The sequence below is a fragment of the Pelodiscus sinensis genome, chromosome 1, assembly GCF_052426305.1.
Source record: "Pelodiscus sinensis isolate ZL-2025 chromosome 1, ASM5242630v1, whole genome shotgun sequence".
NCBI classification, from domain to species: domain Eukaryota; kingdom Metazoa; phylum Chordata; order Testudines; family Trionychidae; genus Pelodiscus; species Pelodiscus sinensis.
In genome coordinates, this window is record NC_143052.1 from 348,356,438 (window position 1) to 348,372,564 (window position 16,127).

The 16,127-nt window shown below is 60.5% G+C and overlaps 2 protein-coding genes across 6 annotated transcripts in view; one reads left to right on the forward strand and one right to left on the reverse strand.

The window, feature by feature from the left end:
* Positions 1–1,119, reverse strand: part of RNF121 (ring finger protein 121) — a 39,207-nt gene extending 38,088 nt beyond the window's left edge. Inside the window, exon 1 of the mRNA XM_075919655.2 lies at positions 1,008–1,119. Coding sequence (XP_075775770.1) covers positions 1,008–1,064 — 57 coding nt within the window. The 5' untranslated portion in view covers positions 1,065–1,119. The remainder of the gene's footprint in view (positions 1–1,007) is intronic.
* A 507-nt stretch (positions 1,120–1,626) lies between these two features.
* Positions 1,627–15,563, forward strand: XNDC1N (XRCC1 N-terminal domain containing 1, N-terminal like). 5 transcript variants are annotated; one of them, XM_075919659.2, is made up of 10 exons: positions 1,627–1,753; positions 4,641–4,776; positions 5,222–5,360; positions 5,994–6,149; positions 7,938–8,080; positions 8,451–8,527; positions 9,072–9,310; positions 10,066–10,204; positions 10,476–10,597; positions 14,390–15,563. In XM_075919659.2, the coding sequence occupies exons 2-10, from the start codon at positions 4,732–4,734 to the stop codon at positions 14,635–14,637; spliced, it is 1,308 nt and encodes a 435-aa protein (XP_075775774.2). In that variant the 5' UTR covers positions 1,627–1,753; positions 4,641–4,731; the 3' UTR covers positions 14,638–15,563. The 5 variants fall into 5 exon arrangements, with proteins under 5 accessions (XP_075775774.2, XP_075775776.2, XP_089631940.1 ...); XM_075919661.2 differs by lacking the exon at positions 1,627–1,753 and adding an exon at positions 2,389–2,511; XM_089775814.1 differs by lacking the exon at positions 1,627–1,753 and adding an exon at positions 2,521–2,895 and having other exon boundaries at positions 10,114–10,204.
* Positions 15,564–16,127: the final 564 nt, after the last annotated feature.

The window sequence follows — 16,127 nt, forward strand, 5'->3', positions numbered from 1 at the left end:
TCATATAACTGATAAAAACACCTTATGTTATGTCACGCAGATCGAGCCATCATTGCTAATGCCTCCGTGCAGGCTCCCAGGTTTTACAGGTGTAAATCATGGGGCAGTGAAGAGCTGACATTCTCACAGCACCTGCCAGCAGATGCTAAAGCCTTGATACTTCTTGAGAGCCACATCCTGGCTGATCCCTCAATCAAATCCCTGACTCCTCCCCTTCAGGTCCCAGAGACCCTGGTCTGAGCTGCTCACCCACATCCCCCCGGGGCCCCCATACACACCAGTGTTCAAGGGGTCAATCAGACCTGACTGCTAAGGGCTGGCTCATCCCTCACAGAGCCAGCCCTTAGCTCCCTCCACTTCGGGCACAGAGCCCTCCCCAAAACCCAGACCCATTCCCCACCCTGCTCCTAGGTCCACACAGCTCCACACCCCAGCCCCTCCCCCGTCAATTCCCAGCCCCTTACAGCCCACCCCACAGTCACACCCAGCCCCCGAGCCCCACTTCTCATAGCCCCTCCCCCCACCTTCCCTATAACCCAGCCCCTCCCCCATCAATTCCCAGCCCCTTACAGCCCACCCCACAGTCACACCCAGCCCCCGAGCCCCACTTCTCATAGCCCCTCCCCCCACCTTCCCTATAACCCAGCCCCTCCCCCATCAATTCCCAGCCCCTTACAGCCCACCCCACAGTCACACCCAGCCCCACTTCCCATAGCCCCTCCCCCATCACCCCACCTTCCCTATAACCCAGCCCCTCCCCCATCTTCCCAGCCCCCCCAGAGCCCCACTTCCCAGAGCCCCTCCCCCATCACCCCACTTCCCAGCCCCCCCCCAGCACCCCACCTTCCCATAGCCCCTCCCCCATCACCAGCCCCCCCAGCCCCCCCCAGAGCCCCTCCCCCACACCCCACTTCCCATAGCCCCTCCCCCATCACCCCACCTTCCCTATAACCCAGCCCCTCCCCCATCTCACCAGCCCCCCCCCCATGACCCCCCCCCCCCCGCACCTCCTCCACGTCCCGCTCGACGGGGCCGCCAATCTCCACCTCCAGCACCGCCGCCATCTTACTCTCTCCCCGCCCCCCCGAGCCGGCCAGCGACTTCCCCGCCGCCCGCCAATCACAGGCCGCGCCAACCTAACGTCCTCCAATCAGAGAACACGACTCTCCTCCAGGAGCCAATCAGAAGCTGGAGGGGCGGGACGGCTCCCTCACAGCCGGCGAGCTGTCACAGAGTAGAGGGGGTCATCTGATATTTGCAAACCCCAAAAAGAAACGCAAAGTCTTTTAACAAGCCGGTGCCTTGCCTAGTCGCCTCCCAGATCAGAGAGCAGAGTGGCTCGCTGATGTCACGCGGGAGAAAACAAGTGCCCTCTCCTCTAAATTCTCTATACGTTTTTCCCGGAGTGTGAGATTTAGGAGACGCTCCCTGAACTTGCTCACTGTGGACCCTGGACGTGACGAGGCGCTCAGGAAAGACTACAAAACCCAGCATGCCACGCGTGCCGGTTGACCTTTAACCCCTGCCGCGGGCCCCGCCCGAGAGAGAAAAAAAGCATAATAATGATGGCATGGTTCCCCACCGGAGGGGTTGAGAATCGATGAGAGATAAATTATTAAATCAATAAAATATTTACAAATGGGTCTGGTGGGACCTGAGAGCGGGGCGCGGCGGGGTCAAAGGTCAGGCGGGTTTTGGCGGGAGATTGAGGCTTGCTCAGCTGGCGGCTGCCCGGGCGCTGCAGAAGCAGCAGGTGGAGCAGTGCGGGGCGGGGCGTGAGCACTGGGGGATCTGGCTGGGTGGGGGGATCTGGGGCTGGGGGGATTCTAGACATTGGGGTGGGAGGCAGCTGGGTGCTGCAGTTTGGGGAGTGGAGGAAAGCCGGGGCTGGGCGCTCTAGGGCACTGGGGGGGCTCACGTTTGGGGTGGGGGTCTGGCAGTCGGGAAGCTGGGGACTGGGGGGAGTGTGGGGCTTGGGGGACCTAGGGCACTGGGTGACATGATGGGGGCCTGGGCGTGGCAGGGGTCTGGGAGTAGGGAATCAGAATTGGGCTTTGGGGGAGGTGGGGCCCTGGGGGACTTAGTTCAGGGGTTTGAGTGGGGGGTATGGGAGTTGGGAAGCTGTGTGTTGGGGGAGTGGGGGAACTAAGGGGTAGGTTCAAGTGGGAATAAGAGATCCTCCGGGTTAGGGAGTGATTGGATGGGTTCTGAAGGGAGAAGTTGGGGGGGTCTGGCTTTGGGATGAGGGAGGCCTTTAAAACACTTGGAGATGCTGGGGGAGGAAGCGCTGAAAGACGCTAAAGTGTTTTTTTATGGGGGAGGGGAGGTAAGGTTTTGTGCTGGGGGCTGGGAGGGGGGATGTGTGCAGATGCGGTTGAGGGGAGCATCTGTGCAGGAGGGTTGTTTGGGGATAGGGGGAGCATGTGTAAGCAAAGGAGGATTTATGTTTTTTCCAGGTTACCATGGCAACAAGATGCCGTGATTTGCGCCTGACTCTTTTTTCCTAGAGAAGTAACTATTGAGATTGTTTCGCTTTGGTTTGGTTTCATTGAACTGGTTCCAACAAGGCAAAGAAGTAGAATTTGTTTTGGGAAATAGATTAAAATTGGCTTCTTTGACTATTTTCACCAGCTTTTTAACTGATCCTTACATTTGTGAAAGTTTCACAAATTGTTAGTTTAGACACCACTTAAAGTGGTCGCTTAATCTGATTTTCACTGGTCAGTTGTGATGGCTTTTAGGGTTTTAAAATGCCCTAAAACAGCTCCAGGGCAGTTCAGAAGTATTACATGAGGACTTTGTATAATGAGGCTGTATGGAAACATGCAGAGAGAAAGAATGAGTTTGCTCTACTCAGTGGAAAAAGCTCATGAACAAAGCTCCAGAGAACCTAGGGTCGGTACCACCTGTTAGCTTTAAATGAGCAATTTGGGATAATCCAAAATGAGCCTATAGAAGTGAGTGAAGCCTATGAAAAGGTGTAAAATTACGTATTATTTCTATAGCATCGTAGCTACATGTGGTGCTTTGCCGATCAGTACAAGAATCACTTGATGATTACCTGTTCTGTTCATTGCCCCTGAAGCACCTGGCATTGGCCACTATCAGAAGATAAGACACTGGGCTAAATGGACCTTTGGTCTGATCCGATATGGCCATTCTTATGAAGGAATATTTTTGTCCTCCTTCAGACCTACTTCTTCCATGAAACTTACTAGCCAACTATCTGGAAATAAATTGAGGGACAATCGGGTATAGTTGATGTGGGTTTATGGACTTCTAATTAAAAATATGCATTTGTGAAAATGGTACATGCTTTCGCCCCAATCTTCCTATCTCCTTCAGTAGGACTCTGTGTAGGTCTCCGGGGTCTGTCCATGTGGATCTGATTACAGGACTGTATCGTTCAGTCCCATATTTCTTATGGTGCTGGCCTTCTTGGTCTTGCTCCTGCAGCTGTATCCATGTTTGTGACTGCATGGAGCCCAGGTGTCAGGCTAAGTTTTCTTAGGTAGGGACGGTGTCTTTCTAGCCATGTTTAGCACAATGTGAAACAATTGCAATCCTATTTGTCACTAAAGTAATAGTCCAATGAGTTTATCAGCTGATCTTGTAGGACCAGTTTCACCCCAGATAGGAATTTAAACTAGTTTAGATAAGCTGGTGTAAAGACCCAACGTGGACATCCTGATTTCAGTTTGAGTGACTTTGTTTTTAGTTTGGTTGAAGCTGCTTGGAAATCAGATTAATAAATTCAACTGAAATGCGAATGTCCATGTAGAGATTTGTACCAGCTTGATTAATCAAGTCACCATGAAATTCACACCTGAGGTTAAACTGGGGCCCCTTTCCCGTCTAGACAAAGCCTTGGATCTGGTAGAAAGGAGGGTGCAGGGGATTCTACCAGGCATCGGAACATGCGTTGTCAAGACTTGGTTTGCACATAGCACAAAGTGTAATATACAATATCCGGCTCCTACAGCGTGTAGTCAGCCTGTGGAACTCCTTGCCAGAGGAGGCTTTGAAGACTAGGACTATAACAGAGTTTAAAGAGAAGCTAGATAATTTCCTGGAGGTTAGGTCCATAAAAGACTATTAGCCAGGGGATAGAATTGGTGTCCTTGGCCTCTGTTTGTCAGAGGCTGGAGAGGGATGGCAGGAGACAAATCGCTTGATCATTGTCTTCGGTCCACCCTCTCTGGGGCACCTGGTGCTGGCCACTGTCGGCAGACAGGCTACTGGGCTAGATGGATCTTTGGTCTGACTCAGTACGGCCGTTCTTATGTTGTAAAAAAAAAAAAAAATAAATTAATGGAGAGTGCCTCTCTCCTAGAGCTGGAAGGGACCTTGAAAGGTCATCGAGTCCAGTCCCCTGCCTTCACAGCAGGACCAAGTACCATCATCCCTGACCAACTTTTGCCCCAAATAGCCTCTGCAAGGATTGAACTCACAACCCTGGATTTAGCAGGCCAATGCTCAAACCAATGCTCAATTCCCCCCCCATTGTAAAAGTTCAATGAACAGCTAGTCCATTTGATTGCTGGCTGCAAAAATGCAGCCCAGGGCAAACTTGCCCCAAGTGAGATGTAAAGGACACGGTTCTAATCTCGGTAAGGAACCAGATTCTCGGTCTCTGCCAGATGCTGCCCAGGAAAGCCGGAAGTGCGAGAGTGCCCAGGAAAGCTGGAAGAACCTTGGAGCCGGCAGTTGGGCTTTTCCGAAGCATCAGAAATGGCTCCTGTTAAAATCAACCACATTGTGTCCTTCACGTCTCAGGTACAAATGCTTTTCATCTGCGACTGCAGTTCGTGGGTGCTATGTTTTGCTGCAGCGCACCCTAGTGCTGTGAGATCCTTGGATGGAAGGCTCGAAAGAAGGGAGGGTCTGATCTTTGCTTGGGATAAATCAACATTGGTCCATACTTCCCCACTGTCCACCAGCTGAGGCTCCAGCCCGGAAAGGGCTGTGAATTGGATGCAGCGTTCTTCCTGCCCTGAACTGCTGAATGGGGTGTCTGTGCGCTGTTAAACATCTGCCATGCTTCACCCCAGAAGTGGCCGCATTTCCGCAGTGGGCAAGGGTCTGACCTTTGTGTAAAATCTGGTATTGTGCTTCCAGGTCATTCCCTGAGAAGAGTCACTATTGCTGCCCCCCTCTGCTTCTATTCCCACCCCTCCACTAAGCACTTCTGCCCTCTCCCTTCCCCTCCGGTTTGGTGCAGGACCCCAGGTACCCCGTGGAGAATCTGCTGCATGAGGACGACATTCGCCCTTGGTTGAGCTGCCCTCAGGATCGGAGCAGGCAGCTGAAGGTGGAGCTGCAGCTGGAACGGGCTAGCTCCATCGGCTACATGGACATAGGTATGAGAGGGAGAAACCGAGACCCCTGGGGGGGTAGCCTAAGCTCCCTATCTCTCTGGGGTCTCCTGTAATGCTACTGTGATTGTCTCAGCACTTCGTGTGTTCTGAAGAGCCCAGAGGTGTCTAGCTCCTGCCCTGTGCCCCCGTGATCATGCTGTTCGCCTGTCTCTTGTCCCGGCAACTCTGTTTTACTGAGGGAGAAACTGAGGCTCGGTGAGGGCAGGTGACTTGCCTGCGTGAGGCAGCACAGAGTGGGGCAGTTGCCTGGCTGCCGGTCCTCTCTCTAGCCAGCCTGCCTCCAGGGGATAGTCTCCCTGGTAGCAAAAGGCTCACTCTGCTTCTCGTGCCAGCGGGTGAATTCAGGTCAATGTCACACGCTGGGATACTGATCCCTGGGGGGCAAATTAAACCAGGATCTTCTCGAAGCTGCCTGGCAGGCCCCTGTGGGTGCACCCAGCAGAGAGCGCATGGGCCACGGAGGCCGACGGACCTGGCTCCTTTCCTGTTGTGCCCGGTGGCTCCCCACTCAGCCCTTGGGGGTCCCCATATCGGTGCCCAGGTGGCCGATCCATTTCACCGCCGCTCAGGGAGGTTCGGCTGCGCGGGGCCTGACCTCTGCTCCTCCGCCCGCAGGGAACTGCGGCTGCGCCTTCCTCCAGGTGGAGGTGGGGCGCTCCTCCTGGCCGCCGGACCAGCCCTACGTCACCCTGCTGCCCAGCACCACGCTGATGACGCCGGCAGATTCAAAGCTGGGCAGGAACCGCTCTGGCGTCCGGATGTTGAAAGAAGGTAAAGGCCCGGCTCCCTGGAGCGGCCGCGGGTCGCTGGCTGGTTCTGATCCATCAGGCTGGTGGCCAGCGGGGCATCCCGCCTGCCCTGGTGTGACCAGAAGTCACATTCCTGCTGGAGCTCCTCCCATCCCCAGGGCTTCTGTCCCTCCAGGTGCTCACACGGCCCGGCAGGGTAGTATCTGGGTAACAGCGGACTACCCCGGGCCCCCTTCCCGGCGCTCCTGGGCCTAGGGGTACACACAAGTATTGGCCACTGAGGCAGGGTTGGGTGGGCCATTGGCAGCTGGGGAAGCAGCAAGGTCCCGGTGGGTTGATCTGGTTTGTCGTGCAGGTGGGAGTCTTAGTCGGGGGGAGCTGGATCTAGCTGGGACCGCAGGGGTTAGATCTGGTGCTGCAGGGCAGTGGATTTCCAGTCAGGATAATCCCAGTGGTTTAATCTGTGGAGCTGGGGTCATGGGCAGGGCAGGGGGTCCCAGGGTGGGCCGTGGGGGGGCAGGGCAGGGGGTCCCCAGGGTGGGCCGTGGGGCGGTAGGGCAGGGGGATCCCAGGGTGGGCCGTATGGGGGCAGGGCAGGGGATCCCCAGGGTGGGCTGTGGGGGGGGTAGGGCAGGGCAGGGGGTCCCAGGGTGGGCCGTGGGGGGGGGTCCCCAGGGCAGGGGGCAGGGCAGGGGATCCCCAGGGTGGGCTGTGGGGGGGGTAGGGCAGGGCAGGGGGATCCCAGGGTGGGCCGTAGGGGGGCAGGGCAGGGGGTCCCCAGGGTGGGCCGTATGGGGGCAGGGCAGGGGATCCCCAGGGTGGGCTGTGGGGGGGGGGGTAGGGCAGGGCAGGGGGATCCCAGGGTGGGCCGTAGGGGGGCAGGGCAGGAGGTCCCCAGGGTGGGCCGTGGGGCGGCAGGGCAGGGGGATCCCAGGGTGGGCCGTGGGGGGGGGGCAGGGCAGGGGGATCCCAGGGTGGGCCGTGGGGCGGCAGGGCAGGGGGATCCCAGGGTGGGCCATGGGGGGGGGGCAGGGCAGGGGGATCCCAGGGTGGGCCGTGGGGCGGCAGGGCAGGGGATCCCCAGGGTGGGCTGTGGGGGGGGGGGGGGGCAGGGCAGGGGGATCCCAGGGTGGGCCGTAGGGGGGCAGGGCAGGGGGTCCCCAGGGTGGGCCGTGGGGCGGCAGGGCAGGGCAGGGGGGGTGGGGGGGGGGGCAGGGCAGGGGGATCCCAGGGTGGGCCGTGGGGCGGCAGGGCAGGGGGATCCCAGGGTGGGCCGTAGGGGGGCAGGGCAGGGGGATCCCAGGGTGGGCCGTAGGGGGGCAGGGCAGGGGGTCCCCAGGGTGGGCCGTAGGGCGGCAGTACAGGGGGATCCCAGGGTGGGCCGTAGGGGGGCAGGGCAGGGGGTCCCCAGGGTGGGCCGTGGGGCGGCAGGGCAGGGGGATCCCAGGGTGGGCCGTAGGGCGGCAGTACAGGGGGATCCCAGGGTGGGCCGTGGGGGGGCAGAGCAGGGGGGCAGGGCAGGGGGTCCCCAGGGTGGGCCGTAGGGGGGCAGTACAGGGGGTCCCCAGGGTGGGCCGTGGGGCGGCAGGGCAGGGGGATCCCAGGGTGGGCCGTGGGGCGGCAGGGCAGGGGGATCCCAGGGTGGGCCGTATGGGGGCAGGGCAGGGGGTCCCCAGGGTGGGCGGAGGAGCCCCGAGGGTGGCCATGCGGGGCAGGGGAGCCATGTTCCTGAGTTCACTGCCAGGCCGGTAGCGGGCGGCAGCGTCGCGCTCCAGGAGCCCAGCTGCCCTCGTTCCTGCTCTGCCCGCAGGGGATTTCCTGGCGGCGGCGCGGGGCGAGAAGTGGGATCGCCTGAGGCTCACCTGCAGCCAGCCCTTCAACAAGCAGGCCCAGTTCGGCCTCTCCTTCGTCCGCGTCCGCACCCCGCTGGGCCCCGCTCCAGCTCCACCCCAGGTCAGTGCCGGCCAGGCACCCCCGCGCCTTGCACCAGCCCACCTGGCTCCCGGGTGCAGCCTGGCCTATTCATCCAGGAAGGGGACTGTCGGCTGGGGGCCAGTGCAGGGCTGCCTGGTGTTATCGGGCCGCGTGGGCTGCGAGCTCTTTGGGACAGGGACCCTGCTGCCGTACGTGTCCGCGGGGGGCCCGGTGGGACAGCGCCCCCATCCTGGGCAATCGCCGGGTGCAGCCCAGCCCTGGCCGTGGGCCGAATGGGACTTGCTGGGTCTCTCCTCTCGCTACGACCGCCGGCTCTCTGGGCACGCTGGCATGGGGGGGGGTCTCTCCCGGGAGAGCCGGGATTTGAGCCGTTTCCCTCTCCTCCCAGGCGGGGCACGAGCCCGCAGCCAGCCCCTGGCTCGCCAGCCCTGCCTTTCGCAGGACGTTCTTCCCGGAGGCGCAGCCGTAAGTAGCCTTTGCAGGGGGGCTGGGCCAGTGGCTTCCCCCCCCCCCGGGGGCTGTCATGTTATGGGTCCCAGCTGGGGACTTGCCAACCCCCCGCCAGCAGCTCAGCCCGGGAGAGTCCCTTGTTCTAGTGATTGCTTCCCCTCCTCTTCCTCCCAGTAACCCTCTCCTCTCCTGGCACTTTGCCCCCATCCATGGGGCTGGCTGGCCGGGCTGCTGCCCCCGCTGCTCCAGAGAGACCAAAAAGCCAGGAGCTGAGGGCCTGAAATGCCTGAGGCAGCTCTGGGCTCCGCAACCATCTTGTTCCACTGGGAGCGAGCCCCTTGGGGTGCCCTCCAGGCCAAAGTCGTCCCGGGGGGCAGCCCCTTCCAGCTGGAGTTGCCCACCCCCCACGATTGTGCCCCTCCAGCTGTCTGCCCCGTGCTCCCAGCGGAGAGGTGGAGTGTGGCCCAAAGTCCCCCTCCCTCCCGTTTCGGGGTCGAAGCGGGGGGGCCCGTGCGGGGGTCCCCTGGAGGAGTCACTGGCTCTCTGGCTTTCGGCCCAGGAGCAGCGGGGAGGAGGAGATGCTGAAGAGCCGACTGCAGCTGCTGGAGCCCAGCTCGGGACCCCACCCCCGCGGCCCGGCCTGTCTCAGCCGGACAGCCAGGATGGTGCTGTCGGCCACCCAGTCTCGCAGCCGCACCCTCCCGCCGGGCCCCAGCGCCAGCTCTTCGGCTGCCGAGAGCCAGGGGAGCAGCCAGGGGCAGCAGGTCCAAGATCCAACCGGGAGCCCGGGGGCAGCAGGTGAGTGGAAGCCGATCACAGGCCCATGGGGACTCCAGCGGCTCTGCCTAGCCCAGTGGGGGAGGCTGCAGCCTGGGGGCCTCTCCAAAGCCAGCCTGGCCCCGCGGGTGGGGTTGGTAGCTCCTCTTCTGGTAGAGCGATGGGCATCTTAGAGGGCCTGGCACGGGGCCTCTCTAGCCTGCGAGGGGCCTGGTTGTGTCTTCATGGCCAGCCAGCTCCTGGGGAATGTCTGCCCCGGCCCCAGGCAGGAGCTGCTCTGTCTGCCCTCAGCCCAGGTCCCTGCACCGCTGGGCAGTGAGAGGAGTCTGATGGGCACTCCTGCTCCCATCCAGTCTACTATTCCCGGGGCCAGGGCAGGACAGGTCCCTGTGTGCTCTGGTCTCCACCCTCCTAGCACAGCGTGGCTCCCGCAGGGTAGCTAAGCACCCTCTGCCCCCAGCACAGACTCCAGGGTGCCCACCTCAGCCAGCGAATCGTGTCCCTCCCCCGTGTGTTCGTGGCTCAGAAGCGCCATTCGAAACTGTCAATTCTGAAGCGTGGGAGGCTTCTGGTCTCCAGGGCTGCCAAGCAGCCTGCCAGCAGCATGGATTTAGGGGGCTAATCTGGCGGGGCAGTGTTGCCTACTGGGTAGAGCCCTGGGCTGTTCCCAGCACCACCACCGGCCTGCTGGGTGAGCTCGGGGGAGTCCGTTCCCCTCCTGCTGCCTCAGTTTTCCCATCTGTGATATGGGGCTAAGGTCCTGCCCTCTTGTGTAGCACGCTCTCCGGGAGCTAGGCGCAGTGTTGCTGCTGGTTCTTCTCCAGGCCCCGTGCAGGGCGTCCGTGCCGCTCCGCCCCTCAGAAGAGGCCGGGTGAAGCCAAGCAGGAGACGGAGATCGCAAGGCACCGCGGGGAGGTAAGAGCAGCCCTGTTGTGTTCCCCTTAACCCGCCAAACGTCCCCATTCTCCCTTCAGAGCCCAGCTGGCCGCTCCTCTGAGCCAGGCCCCACAGCGCCTTCCTGGGGTTCCTGTCTCCATCACAGCCTGTAGGAAGGGAGGAGGGGGATCCTGGTCCTCTGGGCTGTCTCAGCAGGCAGAGCAGTTTCTCTGTGCCGGGCTGTAGTTTAACCCTTCGGCGCATGGCGCTACAAACCTGAGAAACCGCTGGGCCTGAAATCTCTCTGCAGGGCTCTGCCAGCGTCCTCTGGCCCGCGGGGAGGAAGAGCCCGGAGCCGGGGAGGGAGGCCCGGCCAGCCGGGTGATGGTGGAGAGGCAGATGGGGAGATGGGGACGTGCCCCCTCTGTGCAGGTGAGTGTCCTGGCGTGTGGGCTGGAGCTGCCGCTCCATCACGTGTCCTCCTGCCTAAATCGCTCTCTTTGGAACCCCCTTCGGGTCTGTGACACGCAGAGGGGCTGTGCGGCCCCTGAGATGCGGCCAGCTCTTGGGTGGAGCACGGCAGGCCCCTCCGCTAACCCAGCAGGGTGTAAAAAGAAGAGTGTGCAGGGCTAGAAGGGACCGTTGTGTCTGTCTAGTCCACTGGTCTCCAACTTTTTAAAGCACGAGATCACTTTTGGAATGTAAGTGCGATCCAGGATCTACTTCAAACCCAAATACCCTGGCCCCGCCTCCTTCGTTTCTCTTCTCTGAGGCCCCGCCCCTTCTCACTTAGGACTCCCTCCCACTGGGCAGAGGGTTGGGGCACCCGCCCTGGCCTTGGGCTAAGGGAGTTGGTGTGTGAGAGGGGCTCTGAGCTCAGCCTGGGGCAGGGAGTGAGGTGCAGGAGGGGGGCTCAGGCTACAAGCTTTGTAAGGGAGTTTGGATTCTGGGGGCTGGGGTGCAGGAGGGCGTTCATGACTGGGGCAGGGGTTTGGCGTTGGCTCCAGCCGGACACTGTTTACACTGGTGGCTCCTGGGTGGGGGTGCAGGGGGCTAAGGCAGGCTCCTGTCTACCCTGGCCCTGCACCACTCCCAAAAGCAGCCAGCAAACTCCCTCCATCCCAAGCCTCATTGTGCCCTGCCCTCCGTTCTGTGCAGATAGGATACAGGCTGGGAGGGGGCACCCTGACACCAGCGCCCCCTCTTCCCGCCCTGCCCTGCACAGCAAGCAGGAGGCTCCCAGAGGCTGGAGGAGGCAGCTCCAAGGCAAAGGGCAGGAGAGGAGCAGCAGTGGGGAGAGGGGGCAGCTGAAGTGCCGGCACTTGATAGCCTCTTGGCCAAACCGGTCAGGATCCCCTGTCAGAGGCTCCAAGATCTGCCGGTAGATCCCGATCGACTGGGTGATGACCCCTGGTCTAGTCTGAGCGGCAGCAGAAGAGTACGCCAGAGCAGGGCCCGCCGACGTCAGCGACCAGCGATACCCCGGAGAGCCACAGCCGTGTGAATTCATTGCTCTGTCGCGCTGTCCAGCCAGCTTGCAACGGCAGGACAGGGCCCATGCTGAATTTTGATCTCTCCGCTATTCTCACAGTGAGATGACGGGCCAAGCGTCGTGTTATCAACTACAGTTGGCCAATAGCCTCCTGCTTGGCTACTAACATAGGCAGGTTAATAATTCAGTCACAGTCATCGTTGTTTTAGTGTCGTGTGCTGCAAAGAGTTGAGGGGACGTCGCAGAGCCAGTCGTGGCCTGCGAGCCAGAGTATCAATGACCTAGAGCAGTGGTTCCTAATCGCCAGGCTGCTGCGGCTGCCGAAGCTCAAGCCGGCTGCTCACGGCGGCTCAGCTCCGGCTGCCATGGTGGCTGAGGCACGGCAGGAGGCGCCTTCCTCCCTCCTTTGCACTTGGGAAGGGAGGGGACGCAAAGGAGGAAGGAGCGTCCGCGCCGCCAACGGCCGCTCCCCCTGCCCACGTGGCCGCTTTTGCTGGTGGCGGCGCTAGGGCTGAGGAGGTGTCTCGCTCTCTCCTCGGGAATGGCAGCCAGCCGGGTCTCCGCCCCCCACCCTCTACCCATGGGGCACAAGACATGCTGGGGGGGAGGGGGCGTGAAGGAGGAGGGAGCATGCGCTGCCAACGGCTGTTCCCCCGTTCCATGTGGCAGTAACAGCCATGCTTCCTAGGGGGGCAGCCTCGCTCTGGGGAGTGTTGGAGTTGGGGGCGCAAAGGGGTGTTGGGTGAGGGAGTGGTGGGGTCACAGGGCAAGAAGGTGTTGGCATGGGCTATAGAGGTCAGAGGTTAAAGGGCATGGGGCATAGGGTTGGGGTTCAAAGGGTGTTAGGCACTGGGGAGCAAGGGGCTCGGTGGTCAGGTAACATTGTATTTGCATATTCATGATTTGCATAATGCATATGTAAATATGCAAATAAAATACTAGGCTGCCAAAGGTTTATGAATGGGTTTGCTGGTCCCCAGCTTAAAAAAGATTGGGAAGCACTGACCTAGAGCATCTGTAGGGCCTGCCTACACCGTGAAGGGAGGTGCGACTCCAGCACGGGCAGACGGCCCCAGCCAGGTTTCGTCTAGCTCCTGTGGGTAACAATAGCAGCGAAGATCCAGCAGCAGAGCTACCCACGGGGGCCGTGCGCTGGCTGCTAGCCCACACTGCCACGTGTTGCCTGGGCGAGCCGGATGAACACTAGTACAGCGTGCCTACCAGTGCTACAGTCGCACCTTGCCTTGCAGCGTAGCCGTGACGCTGCAGGGACAGCCAGTCTGGATTGTTATCCCAATGGCCACCAGCGGGCATCTCAATGGCAACATCGCTCCCAGTGCCCTCAGAACACCCGTAACAGCTGAGTTCTTGTCCCCAGGCCTTTCCTTGCACTCTCTGGTCTTAGTCGCCGCTTGGCTGCTGCCTTTGTTTGTGACTTGGCAGGCAGGCAGGGGCTTGATGGCCTCAAGAGGTTCTTCCCGCCCTAGGTTTCTAGCATTCAGACTGGGTGACCTGAAAGTTATCCTCTCGGCTGCCCCAGTGACTTGATTTTCAGTGTGGCCGAGCCCCAAGCCTCCGCGATGCCTGCTTATGGGGACCCGACGGGCTGTGGGGAGGTGAAGTTGGTGTCTGCACACGGGTGGTTTGTGGAGGTTGTCGAACACATGGAATGAGGATTTGAGCTCTGTGGCAGGCTGCAGCTACGCTCCACCACCCTGATCCTCCCCCAGCACTTTCAGTTGGCGTGGGAGGCTTCACGACTGTCCCACAGCTGCCGTGTGCCCCCCAGAGGTGGCTGCATTTTAGTGGCAGGTGGAGGCGTACAGTGGTTTGGGCTCCTTCAGAAGGAAGGCTCTGCCCGGGGAGTTCCTGTGGGGCAGTTCTCTGGCCTGTAACGGAGAGCAGAGCAGATAACGACCATGGTCCGGTCTGGCTGAAGGATGGATGAGAAGCCCTGTGCTTGTGTTGACTGTTGTAAGATAACACGCTGCGCTGTGTGCGCGATACTGCCCTCTCCTGGATGGACCCGGAGCTGCCAGTTATGGGGGAGGCCTGAGGCCAGTCCTGAGTGGTGGAATAACGACCTGGGCCTCGTTGCTGCAGGGGGTTCAGGTGACCAGTGGGAAGTGGGGGAGGCTAAGGCAGCTCCCTGCCTCTCCTGGTACCACAGACTGTGCTGTGCCCCAGAAGCAGCTGGCAGCAGGCCCAGCTCCTAGGGATGTGTGGGGGGCGGAGGGAAGGGCACGGCTCCACGAACTGCTCCTGCCCCGAGCTCTAGCGCTGCACTCCCATTGGCTGGGAACCAGGTGCTGGCTGCTCCTGGGGCGCAGCCTGGTCTGAGGTGCCAGGAGAGGCAGGAAGCTGCCTTAGCGCCCCCCCCCCCCCCCACTGCACTGCTGACCGGGAGCCACTTGAGGTAAGTCCCTTCTGCCCCAGCCCTGCCCCCCCAGCCGGAACCCCTTCCTGCACCCCAAAGCTCTCCTCCTCAGCCCCACCCCAGAGCCCATACTCCAGTTACATTACGCTGAGTCACAGACACCAACGATTTTCTTTAATTGGGTCAGGAGAAGAAAAAAGTTTGAAACCAGCAGCCCTAGACTAAAACCAGCTGATGGAGGCCGAGTAGCAAGGGCGTAGGGTTCCACGTTCTAGCCTGGCTGTCCCCTGCAGCCCATGTGTACAGTCCATGGGCAGCCCTGGCTTAGCTCTGCCGTCGTCTCTCCTCACTGCAGGCCGCTTCAGCAGAGATCTCCTCCCCGTCCACGCCGCCACCTGCGGGGAAGACGGCTCCCTGCCGGACACAGCCTGCCTGTCCCCGCCGCGGGACGACCCCTGGGGCGAGGAGCCCCTCCAGGCGTGGGTGTTGTGCCCCATCTGCGAGTCCCGGTTCAGCACGGCGGAGGTGGAGAGGCACGCCAGCACCTGTGGGGAGCTGGCAGGAGCCCTGGAGACCCCCGGCTCCTGGCTGTGGGTGGAATAGGCTGAGCGGGGCCAGGTTGGGCTGGAGAGGCACAATGCAGGCCCACGCCCCACCATCAGCCCTGTGTCATCCGGGATGGAGCCTCTGTTGGACTGAAGGACCTGGCTGATTATAGCCGTCGGGGTGAACCTGGGCAGCCCTGGTGATCTCCATGGACTTCACTGGGCTCACACCTGGGACGGGCTTTGCCCTGTGCGATGGCGCTTCTCCAGGACAGGAGCCAGACGTCCTGCGATAGCCAGGCCTACTGCAGGGGGTGCTGTGCAGCTTAGGCCTTGCCCGGGTCTGCCTGGGCCTTGGCATCTCTTCCAGCCCTGGATCCAGTCGCTGAGTGGCGCCTGCCCGTTGTGGGGTCCGGCCCTTGAGTGGCGCCTGCCCATTGTAGTGAGCTTCTTGGGATGGGGATGAGAAGGAGCAGCCGCCCGGCTGTTCACCCACTGGGGTGAACTGCGATTGAACCTTGTTCTGTTCCAGGCTCCCTCCCCTCAAGGGAACCCCTCTGCCAGGGGAAGGCACCAGTGCCTGTAGGGCCCGGTGGGGCCGGAGCTGGCGCTTGGTAGGGTGGTGTGTGCAAAGCCTGCTGTGGGGCAAGGCTTAGCAGATCCAAAATGGGCTGGCTTCCGAGCGGAGAGAGAACAGCAAACTCGCTGCACTTGTGTCCTCAGGCACTCGCGTCTCCACCGGTGCCTCCGTCTGCCCCTCGCAGCCTGCAGGGTGACGGGGAAGCGTACCTGCGTTTTCGTAGAGCCGGACTTGGCTCCAACTCTCCTTGGCAGGCAGGACTGGAAGGACTTGTCCCTTTTCATACGAATGGCAAAGTCTCCTCTAATCCTCCTCAGGGTGTAATAAACCCAAAAGGGGTAGGTGCCAGCAGCTCATGTTGTATCTCTTCTCTGCACACGTAATAAACGTTGCTAGTCGCCTGCGTCCCTCTGATGATTCAGTGGGGGAAGTTGCTGTTTTGATTTCAGGATGGTGAGTTTTGCTCAGGGGTGAGTTGGTCATTTCAGCTGAAGGAAACGCAGACTGTTCCGCCCTCTTGGCCAGCGGGGTAGCGCTGAGTGTTTTATAGACACTGTTTAGAGTGAGAGAGTCTCAGAGGGGTCGTTGGGTTAGTCTGTAACTTTAAAAACTAGTTGCCCTGTGGCACTGCAGAGACTAACAAAAATATATAGGCTCATGACCTTTCATGGGCAAAACCCACTTCATCCGATGAGTTGGAGAGGAAATAACAGAATCCAAGAGATATATAACAGCCAAAGCAGTTACCTGTCAATTGTAGGACCTGAGCTAATGAAGATAATTAAGTGGGCTGGGTATGCCCATTCATAGCTTTTGATGTGAAATTGTGAATGTCAAAGGCAGGGGAAATTGGCTGTGTAGTGTGTTAACCAGTTAATGTCCTTATTCAAGGCCAGGCTGATAGTGTCAAATGTGTAAATGAATTAGAGGGAGGACAGCCTTGTGGTTAAGGCGCTGGCCGGGGGCTG

Bases quoted from the DNA above. Each gene is read 5' to 3' on its own strand.
- XNDC1N (XM_075919662.2), top strand. From the start codon at position 2,870: ATGAACAAAGCTCCAGAGAACCTAGG. The intron at 6,150-7,937 runs GTAAAGGCCCGG...CTCTGCCCGCAG, and splicing joins CGTCCGGATGTTGAAAGAAG to GGGATTTCCTGGCGGCGGCG. The intron at 10,205-10,475 runs GTAAGAGCAGCC...ATCTCTCTGCAG, and splicing joins TCGCAAGGCACCGCGGGGAG to GGCTCTGCCAGCGTCCTCTG.